This window comes from Chelmon rostratus, chromosome 16, assembly GCF_017976325.1.
Source record: "Chelmon rostratus isolate fCheRos1 chromosome 16, fCheRos1.pri, whole genome shotgun sequence".
Lineage (NCBI taxonomy): Eukaryota > Metazoa > Chordata > Actinopteri > Chaetodontiformes > Chaetodontidae > Chelmon > Chelmon rostratus.
In genome coordinates, this window is record NC_055673.1 from 24353594 (window position 1) to 24364364 (window position 10771).

Sequence of the window (10771 nt, forward strand, 5' to 3'; positions counted from 1 at the left end):
GTCTGACGGACAAGTTCAGACAGAAGTGAAGGTGTGGCAGCAGTCATGTGGAGGAGGGCCATCTGTGGCATTCAAGTGTCACGGGGGAAACTTTATGGAACTTTTCCTGATGCGTATCTTCACTCGGAAAGCCCTTTCAGTTAATGTCTGTGGGCATTCGTGTCGCAGCGGGAGGCAGGTCTGAGTCCGTGCGGCCGGCTGAGCCGAGAGCAAATCTTAAGACAGCGACAGCGACAGGAGCGTCGCAGGTTGGATTTCGCTTTCTTTGGGGAGCTGGAATCGACATTGCTGAACATTCGGTTCATGCTAATGTCGCTCAGAAGATCTGGAGGAACCCAGTGATCTGTCATGAAGACAGCTTAATAACTACTGGACGAAGAGGTAAACAGGCAGTGGCGTGAATTGACCACGGTGGAGCGGTGGGACTTATTAAGTCCACATATCAGACTACTGTTGTGTTTACAGTGCAGCGGCGGGCAAAGATCTGTTAGAGCTGGATGTCATGAAATGCATCGACACGATCAAGCAGTGTAAAATGGCACAGTGGTTGCATTCAGGACCACTTCCTTGTAAGATGACAGTTTGCCTGTCAGTCCACTGGTAGCAATGACAGCGCTTCTTTCAGTCATTATTTATGCCAACATTTGACGTCTCGTGATGTTTTTCGCCATTTTATTCTTTTGCTATAGTGTGTGTCATTTCTAATAATTTATCTGGCTTTTTCTTTGCTTGATTCAAGTGGGCTTACATAGTTCTTGAAGTTTGTAAGTTGTGACTTAAATTTCTATCTGTTGAATGATTGAAGGCTGTGTAAAAAAAAAAAAGTTATTAGGAGTATGTTCACCTCAGAACGGTGAGTTTATTTGTCCAAAGTGTTTTGTATTCCTGCACTTGTGTTGATTTGACAGTAAAAGCACTGAGCCTTGCATGTGTCCATATAGGTTGGTAGTACATCTTGTGGAAAGAGAATCCCGACATTATATGTCTTGTAAATCCCTAAACCTCTTAAATTAAGATTAAGGTGAAAAATTGAAGGGACTTTCTGAAGCAAAACAGCTGTACTGATAAATACTGTAGGCCTACACTAATGATGTTAACCTTGTGAGTGTATAAAGTAAGATGCGTTAAATGGCAGTTCTAAGCTTTTATTCAGGAAGTTGGTTCTGGAGTGGACTGCCGTAAACTGAGTAGAAACAGTATTGTGGAGCAATTTATTGTGTCTCTGACCCATTTTTCTTTCAATTCTATTGCCTCTCTGCTTTATTTGATAGGTTGTGCTTCACTGCTGCTCTTCACTGCTCTGATTTTTGATTAACCCCACTGATTCCTGTTCTTTGCTTGTGTTTTTCACCCTTTTGCAGTACTTCCTTTTTCTATACTTCATCACCTCTCATACAGCTACCATGCGTAGATTCAGCTCTGAGGGATCCCTCCTGGATCTTGACTTCCTCCCATGGAAGAGGGTGGCAATACGGAAACCAGAGCATGAGAAGAACCAGGAATCTGGCACCTACACACCTCACGTGGAGGGGGATGAGCTGGACGGGAGGTCAGCCTGTCCCACCATCCAGGAGCCCAGAGCGAGTCCTGGCGAGGCGACGAAGAGGGAGCTGACCAAGGAGCACAGCATCAGTGTGGAGAACCTGAGTGAGCTGGGGAAACAGGACAAGAGCCACCTCGGAGTGTGTGTCATCAGTGAAAGCTGCAGAGCCTACAGCGACGGTCAGCTGGCCCCGGCAGCTCAGGGCAGCACAGAGAGCATGGAGAGAGATGACCTGCCTCCCGCATCCCCTTCATCCTCCTCCAGCCCTGTCCTCTTCAAATCGCAGCACTGGCACCACCCTAAACCCAAACTGTCATCTGCCAAGCTGCACCTCAAGAGTCTGTTTGGGCAGGTGGGACACAGATTAAGTTTACACTGTAGAGCAGCATATAGGCAGGTTCTAAGAAGTCCTAAACCTAATTTAAAAGATCCATATTAAAGCTTTGTACTGCACTGCAGCGTGTTTGTAACAAGCACCTGCAGAGTTGGTAATAATTCTCTGTGGGTTCATCACTATAACAACCACTTTCACAACACACATAGTGGTAAAATCCATTGTTAACGTGAACTTTTAATCATAGCTGCTTTTAAAAAACTAGCTAAACTTAACTCAACTGTTAAGATTAACATTTCAAGCCAGCATGAACATAATGTCCTTCAAGTGCTATGGACAAAATCATATAGCTACTGAGTTACCATGTCAACAGGCCATGACTAATGGGGCTCAATCTGCTAGTGGTGACCATGTCATACGGTTGAAAATTTCGGAAAAAAGCCAAATTCAAATTACAACAGCAAATGAGAGTTCTGTATGTATGTAGCTGTGGTTATGTTATGTGTGTACATAGTTCTGATTCTGTTAATCCTGGATGGCCAAAACGTTTTGCAATATTTTCCACCGTTCCATCAGTTTCAACCATGTTAATAGGTGGCTCTGATCTGGGCGGTGGTGGCTGTTGGCTTGCTTGTGCTTCAGAGGGCATGGCACACAAAGCAAGGTCACCAGTTTCCACAGATATGTTGCTCTATTGCGAAGAATCACTGGATTTTCTCTGTACAGGCAAACAACTGTTCCAATGAACATCATAAATTGATAGTATAATAAAGTGACTTTACATATAATTTTCTAACTCGTGAAAGTGGCCTTAAATGTTAAGTCACTCTGGAAAGACTTGAACAGGAAATTGCAGTAATTTCTTCACAAGATGACAAACATACAGGACATACACTAGATTTCTCAATAAAGAACATATCCCAGCCTGCTTTTCCTTATCCAATATGTTTACAGGGTCTCATCTGTCATTGTTGTAGCTTAGTTTAGAGGTTTGAATGCAGTTCTATGGTCCAGTGAAACCTGGAAAGATTTACATGGAAGCTGCCTCATTGGGATTTCAAAGAGTGCAACATGAGAAGGATGTCCAGTTAATTGTGTGGTTTCTGTTTCAGAGTCCTCATTCCTCAAACCCCAACCTGTTCAACGCAGAACAAAAAGACAGGTAAGAATGCATTTATTTTATCTGCTTAATTGTTGCTAATTGATAGATATTAGCTCTAAAATAGCAACTGTCTTCATTGGATGTCTTAAAATTCTATTTGACCCTGAAGGCGAGTCCGTATTTGTTCATCTCCCTGTCGTGACGTCTGCTCCGTTCTCCTGTCCCTACGTGATTCTGGTCCACAGTGCCACAGAGAGGAGGTCTCGCCTGCTCTTCATGCGTCAGTGGAGTCAGGTGGGCCACGGCAGGAAGAGGCAGATCAGTCGAGAGGAGCTGGAAAAATGGGCAGCGTCCCTGAACGCCCTGCTGGCCAGCCAAAGTGAGGATTGCTTTCTTTTGAGATTGAGATTGAGATTGAGATTTTATTCAGCCCAACACTTCTTAGAGGCGGAACTCGCTTTAAAGGCTGATGAAAGCAGTGGTTTGAGGAAGTAGAAAAAGAGGTGGTAATACTGTGTATTCAACAAATGTATGTACACAGCTGTGAGGATTCCTTTATGGAGATGAAAACTCCACAGCGTAGCTTTAACTGATGTTAGATGGTAGCTCTTCTGTTACCTCTTGAACTCTACACACCCTGACATTTAACTGACTAACCACTTCTGCCTCGAAGAAATGTTTGTGCAACTAAAAGTCAAATCTGTCTCAAGTTCCCCCTGCTTTTATCCCAACTCACATGTTGCCGCAGTGATGTTGACATCCGAGCCGACGTCACGGTGTGCTGTGTAATAAAGCTAAAAGAGCAGCACTTCCCCTGACCCTGCTGCTTCTAAGAATAGAACGCATTGTAAACACCAAGACTGTTACAAATCACTGCCATAACAGAGTCTGTCTAAAAGACTCTTCAGATAGAGGACGTGTGACCAGTCAGACATTAACGAGGATTATGGTTTCAACATTGTATGATTGGGAAACCTGCACATTTCCACAGGTAGATTCCTGAATCACTTCTCTGTTCCCTGGTAGTATTGCTTGGTGTATTTCAGTATCCTCCAGTATGTAATGACATACTCTCATTGTCACCCATATCAACAAAACCAGGGCAGGCCCTGAGTCCACCCTCTGATAACTCTGACAGCACTGTGGATATTTTGAATGCCGCAGAATGTTTCCATTCACTTCGCTGCTTTAGAGATTACAGTGTTTCTGCATGTTGTAGCTCATTTACTTAATGATGCACTTAGAGTTATTGCTTATCATCACTGCTCATCATTTCCGAGAGCATGCCCTGGTGTTTTTAGAATGTGAATGTGCTTTTCGTGCCTACCAGGCAGCCACTGGTTTCCATTCACTTCACCACGGTATGAAAAACAACTTGCTGACGCTTTTGACTTGCTTGAGTTAAAGTGCTAGAATTTAAAGGGACACTCCAAAGTCAGTTTATTAGCCATGGTGAGTCGTACTCAGTCTGCGAAAATGAGTGACGTGGGTTTAGGTAGAGCTCTTCAGTGGTCCACTCAGTTCCTGGGAGTGCTACAGCGATAAACTGGCCTGGCTGATATACAGTAGTGGCCAGTACTGGCTTACCACGGGTCACAGTCTATATTTGTTTCAGCATTTATTTTGGTAAAAGAAGCATCAGTACAGAAATTTGAAGGTCATTTAGAAAAGGTGTCTCCATTAGATGCTTTTGTTTTGTCACAGCTCAATGTCATATTGGGTATCTTCTCTCTCAGTATTAATTTATGCATTGTGCGTTCAGGTTTGTTTTTCACTTCCGTGTCAGATGTGAACTGTGAAGCCCTTTGAAGGACATGGTAGTAAGGGGGCAGGAAGGGGCTACTAAAAGATGTACTCAAATTGCATTACAGGGAATGTAAATTGGAGCTTGACCCATTCTAGAGACTGAAAATCAGGACGGTGTATCAGCCTCTGCTGCTTTGATTTTGATCATTATTTTTTTAAAATCTGTCTCTTGCAAGTTCATCAACTTTATGGAGTTTTAATACTAAATCAAGAATTTGAAATTACCACACAATAACTTAACTCCAGCCCCTTTACTGATGTGTAGAGAAACGACCAGATGGGACTTCCAGACAGCTGAGATTTAAGGTGAATCTCTGCGTCCATGTAGGTTAAGTGCTCTGTGTCACAGTATAACATCAGAGGGTTGTACTGGTATGACAAACAACTTTTTTTAACCAGATGGCTAAAGAAAACATTTACAGCGGCATGCAGTCCTGACTGGAGGCAAAGAAAGTAAAAAAGAAAAGCCATTAGCAGAACCAGATCCCACTTGTAATGCTGTAATGTGAGCTCACCATTCTTCTTTCTTTCTTGTTGTGATGTGCAGTGAGCTGGGGATTGTGTTGTCCATTCACAGACCATCTACAGTGATTTAGTGGTGGCCAAAATGCAGTTCACAATAATGCATCTAATTACAGAGGAAGAGGAGGACATTCTCTTGCAGTCCAGTCTGAGGCAGTCTGATAGCTCACCTGGTAGAACGCACACCCCATACAGGGCTGTGGCCCTACTGCAGCAGCCCAGGCTCGATTTCAACCTGGAGCAACCTGAACGTTTGCTGCATGTCATCCCCACTCTCCTCCTCCTTTCCTGTCTCTCCCCGTATGCACTATCAAATAAAACCAAAAGTCTGAATAGGGCTTTTGAAATGAAAACAGAAATTATGATCAAGTTTCTGGGAACAAATGGCTACCAGGAAGATAGAAAAACACATTCAGCCATCAAAACCACTGATGTATGTTGGAAGCTGGTGCTCAGTTAATGTGATTTGTGGTGAATGGGCTAGCTGGTGCACTTGTATGGCTGTCTGTGTTAGGGTGGGCAGTGTCCAAAGCTACTTGACTATCCAACAAGCATGCTTGCAGTTTAAACGCTACACATTTTGGTATAGTTTGCTGGCACGCTAGCATTTGCTAATCAGCTCCGAGCAAGACCTACAGCAGAGGATGATATGAATCTCATTCATTTTGCAGGTTTATATACACTAAAACCACATGATGGCACTAAAGATAAAGTCAGGGCATCACCAACGTCAGTAGGATTAATCTTCTGGGGACCAGGATGTCTGTAGCAAATGGCAATCCATCAATACCAGAACAGGCATGGTGTCAGAACCAACACTGAAACCTTTTAAACGATACCCGGCCACATCTGTGATTAGAATTTACCTCAGAAATACCCATAATCTCACAACTAATTTTGATTTTCCATGGGGCTTTCTTGAATTCTCACATAATTTTAAATTTAAATGGAAGACATTCACTGCCAACAAATCTCATGTGTGGACCCAAACCAACCATGTGTTAGTGCGTCTCTGAATACTGTCTGACTTCCCTACAGGAAGAACATTTCAGAAGTTGCATGGCATGCTGTAGTTAAGTCATGTATCTACCCTCATGAAATGAACAGAACTTTCTTGACATGTCAGATTCCTCTCATTCACATTATGTGTTTTGTTTTGGCATTTGAGCCTATTTGAAGCTGAGTTGGAGGGAGCTGAATGGTGTGCTTGCTGAGCTTCAGTTGTGCCATACTGTCTGTTTTGGTAACTCCTTGCTCTGACTGCACATAGAGTGCTGAGGTTAGTTGGCCTCCTTATCAGTGCCATGCTAATTTAGAGTGCTGTACTGCAGCTGACACGTGTGAACTGTGACATGTTGTACATGAGGTGTCAGCAGTTTGAAGCCTTTCTCTGTACAAAGCAGTCTGTCATGTTTGATACTTCATACTAAAAATAAGCTTCGGCTCAGAGCCTAGCAGTCAGCTGGAGTAGACACAGTGGGTGTGTTTCATGTTTTTACAATGATCCTGTGAAACTTTGCTGCTGGCAATACTTGTGTGTTTGCCATGGGTGTAGTAGGCCTGAGGGATTGTGTGTGGGTGTCGTCTTGTGACATGTGTAATGTGATGTTGCATGGTGAGGCAAGCCCACTTATCTCCCTTCTCCTCTTCCTTCTCCTCAAAGCTGGTGTGTCAGTGTTTGGAGAGTTCTTGCGCTCTGAGTTCAGCGAGGAGAATCTGCAGTTCTATATGGCCTGTGAGCAGTACCGACACTCGTCCAACAACTTCAGTCTGCAGAGGAGGGCGAGGAACATCTGCGCCACCTACATCCAGCCAGGTGCCCCCCGAGAGGTACATGCCTGCATGTATATTCAGTCTAGCTGCATGCACTAAAAGCTAATCAACCCTTCTTCATGAATCAGGGAATGTAATTCAAGTCCTGTCACGTGTCTACACCTTTCTTTTTTCCCTCAGTGGACTTTCAGCTGTTTTCATTCACAGCGTATGTGTCCTTTGTGTGTATACAGATTGTGTGGGTGGTTCATCTTTAACGTCACAACATTACAGCCGCTTTTATGTGGAGCCTTCTTCCACTAATAAAGCAAGATTTCAACCAGAATAAATATATTTTATGCAAGTGCCACAATTGCGAGATTTTTAGAATCTGAGTCCAGGAGAGCCTTCTGTAGATTGAAAATCTCTTTTTTCCAAAGTGTAGGCCGAAAAACAGTCGCTTATCAACCATCAAGATGCAATCCAAGCGTAAACAGTGAGTTACAGTAACCAAGTCAGTTTGAAATAAAGTTGGTTGAATCAGTTTTTCAACCTCTTTTTGATTTATAAATGGTTGTATTTTAGCTATGTTTCTAAGTTTTCATGGTAGAAACAATCATGCTGGCCATACACCCGCCCTACAGCGAGGTGGAAGCCAATGATGTGGGAGAAATATCAGCATCAGGAGTGGCCACCCCTTTAATATCATGCATGCATATTAGACCAAGTCCAACTGTAGCTGCAAAGCCCCTGAGGGTACTGATCCGAGCACAGGTGTGTGTATGAATTCAACTTTTCATTAGCGAGAGAAAGCTGGTTACACAGTGACACTTTAAAACTTTCTAATTCCAGTCTAATTAGCAGGTGGAAATACACCTTTTCTGCTGTACATACACAAGAGTGGGTGAGCATGTACACTTGTTCATTTGCGCGCTCTCTCTACCTCCTTTCTGATGGAGATCTCTTTACTGAGTGACATTTTTTAGTTCTATTAATTTAAAACAGAAAGCTAACCTCTGTGCAGTTCCTTCAGTATTCTAATCTGAGGAAAGGGTTAAGTTCCCCGCGTGAAGTCTCACTTTTTAGTTAGTTAGTTTTATTTTATTTCTTTCACAGCAACATTTCAGACCTTTAGGGAGGCCACAGATTCCAGAATGATATCTTGTAACTGCATGGGTTGTTCTGAAACTCTGGACATCCTGGTAGATCATACAGATTTTCATCTTCTTAATCTATTCTTTAAGTTTACATGTATTTATTGTATTTTGTTGCAGCTTGGGTCTTATTTTTACAAAGCCAATCGGAAGGTCATGGTGGACATTTTTATTTCTATATTTTATTTTATATTTTGTGTTCCTCCATATTTTTTTGTGTTCCCCCTGATCTATAGGAACAGTTTGCATGTTGGTCCAGTCCAGTTTTAATATACCAATCGATGCAACAGAAAGGAGATACGAGCTTTGACAGCGTACAGCCACTCCCTGTGAGCACAGCTGCAAGACAGTAACTGTGTTGTCTTTTAGGTGAACCTGGACTGCAAGACGAGGGATCTGACCATCCAGCTGCTGCAGGCTCCGTCTCACACCTCTCTGTCCCACGCACAGAAACGCATCTACTCTCTCCTGGACACAGACTGTTATCCTCGCTTCCTCCAGTCCAACATCTACCTCTCCTTACTCCGAGAAGCCGACTAGAAGCCTGGTGTCAATGACACACCTGAAGGAGGAACAGTGGCTCAGCGTTTCCAGGACGTCCCAAACATTGTGTACAATAATGCTAAATACATCTTCAAAAGATCGAGCAGCAGTGAGGGAAGTTAGTGTGAAGAACATATCTGGAGCAAATGTTGATGCCCACTGAACACTGTGTGTAGGAATGTAAGTAAGTGAAATTCATTAGTTCAGTATTCTGGAAAATGTTTGTTTGCTTTCTTTCAGAGTGAGATGTTCTGATTAATATTGATGTCTCACGTCTGTGTGTTCCCCTGCTTCCAGTCTTTGTGCTAAGACAACCACACCATGACTCCAGCTCTGTACTTCACACACAGACATGAGGCTGATACATATCCTTTATTCCCAATCCCAATTTTGAAAAAGCAAATAATGCAGTTTCTCAAAACTAATGCCCAAACTTTTCCTTTATGTGGCTCCTTGCTGGCTTTGAGCTGCAGCAGTAGGTGCATTTGGCCATGAGAATTTGGAAAAACTCAGACGAGGCAGTTTTCTTTCCCTCACTTAACACGACCAGTGAAATGATGCGGCTCTTGTTTTAATCACTGAACATCCTTCCTGTGAGCTGCTAATGACCCCGCGGTCCAGTAACTCAGGCTGAGTTTCCTCTGCTGACAGAAAGGAAAAACAAGTTCAGCAAGAATGAGCTCTTTGCTAAAAAGGTCATAGTACTATGTAATTTACTTACAGAGCAAAGGTGGGAAACCTGAGCTAATTGACTCTGCCAGGTGAAATGAATACAAAGCTACAGGGAAGTTGAGTTCAGTGTGCCTCTAAAGACTCACCGTTCAAACACACACTGTGTACAGAAAACAGTCATTGAAGTAGTTTGTTTGTAATGAGCATGTTGAGTAGCGTTTCTTTGAATGTTGGTCCTGTTAAATTTGAAATACCTTGTATAATTATAAGGAGGAAAAACATTTTGAAGAAGCCGATAACATCCAGTTATTATTTGAGAGTTTTAAAGAGAAAGAAATAAAATCCTGTTTTTTATCTGACACGTTTGTTGATTCTTCAGTGGTCATGCACAGATGATTCAGAGCTGCAGGTACTGTGTGTGTGGAAGGTGGACGACCCCTGCTCATGCAGAGGTTGCTGGGATACTAAGCCAGACGGAGAGGATGTGCCAAATGTGTCATGGAGTAGAGCAAAGAGTAATCCTGCACTGCAGTCAGCGGCTGGTTCTTCATTTAAACCATGCACTGATAAAATCAAGTCATTCAAACGGTGTGGTCAATCGATTCTTTCATTCAGCAAGAAGAAAAAGTTGGGATCATATTGGCATTAGCATACCCAGCTGTACATGTACATGGCCAATGCAGAGGAAAAGGTCTATATTCAACAAACAGACAACGGAGAAGGATTTCCAGTGCATATGAAAAGTTTTCATGAATCCACACACAATACTCTACAAGGCCAAAACAACTTTATTTTAATTTGTTTAAAATAAAAGACTGAGTACTTGGTTAAAGCACCTTTGGCAGCAGTGACACCTTCAAGTCTTCTTGGAAATGGTCCTGCAGGTTCAGGTTCAGGGTCAGGCTCTTTCACAGAGTGTTGCTGAAGCCACTCTTGTGTTTTGTTGGCCCTGTGCTTCGGGTTGTAGTCTTGTTGAAATGTAAACCTTTGCCCCATCCTGAGATCCTGAGCAGTCTGGAAGAAGTTAGCTCTACATTGTTCTGCATCCATCTGTCCCTCCATTCTGTCTGCTCTCCCAGTCCCTGTCACTGAAAAGAGGCAGCGTGATGCTGCCACCGCTGTGCTTGACTGTGGGGATTATATTAATGAGGTGATGCTGAGTGCCTGGCTTCCTCCACACACACAGTTGGGAATTGTGGCCACATAGTTCATTCTTCATTTCATCAGACCAGAGGATTTTGCTTCTTATGGTCTGAGAGTCATTCGGGTGCCTTTTGGCAAACTCCTAGTTGCCTGTTGTGTGCCTTTTAGCAAGGAATGACTGGCTACTCTACCATAAAGTT

At 43.1% G+C, this 10771-nt stretch overlaps 1 protein-coding gene across 1 annotated transcript; it reads left to right on the plus strand.

Moving 5' to 3' along the window:
- The first annotated feature begins 12 nt into the window (after positions 1–12).
- On the plus strand, positions 13–9787 carry si:ch211-152p11.4 (regulator of G-protein signaling 1). The gene is made up of 6 exons (XM_041954857.1): positions 13–381; positions 1362–1895; positions 2990–3039; positions 3225–3358; positions 6971–7137; positions 8583–9787. Exons 2-6 carry the CDS (start codon positions 1404–1406, stop codon positions 8751–8753), a joined length of 1014 nt encoding a protein of 337 aa, XP_041810791.1. The 5' UTR covers positions 13–381; positions 1362–1403; the 3' UTR covers positions 8754–9787.
- Positions 9788–10771: the final 984 nt, after the last annotated feature.

What these genes read in the sequence shown, in the direction of transcription:
- si:ch211-152p11.4 (XM_041954857.1), top strand. Translation starts at nt 1,404, where the DNA reads ATGCGTAGATTCAGCTCTGAGGGATCCCTCCTGGATCTTGACTTCCTC. An exon ending in TCAAGAGTCTGTTTGGGCAG is followed by an intron (nt 1,896 to 2,989) that starts GTGGGACACAGA and finishes TTTCTGTTTCAG; the next exon opens with AGTCCTCATTCCTCAAACCC. An exon ending in CGCCCTGCTGGCCAGCCAAA is followed by an intron (nt 3,359 to 6,970) that starts GTGAGGATTGCT and finishes TTCTCCTCAAAG; the next exon opens with CTGGTGTGTCAGTGTTTGGA.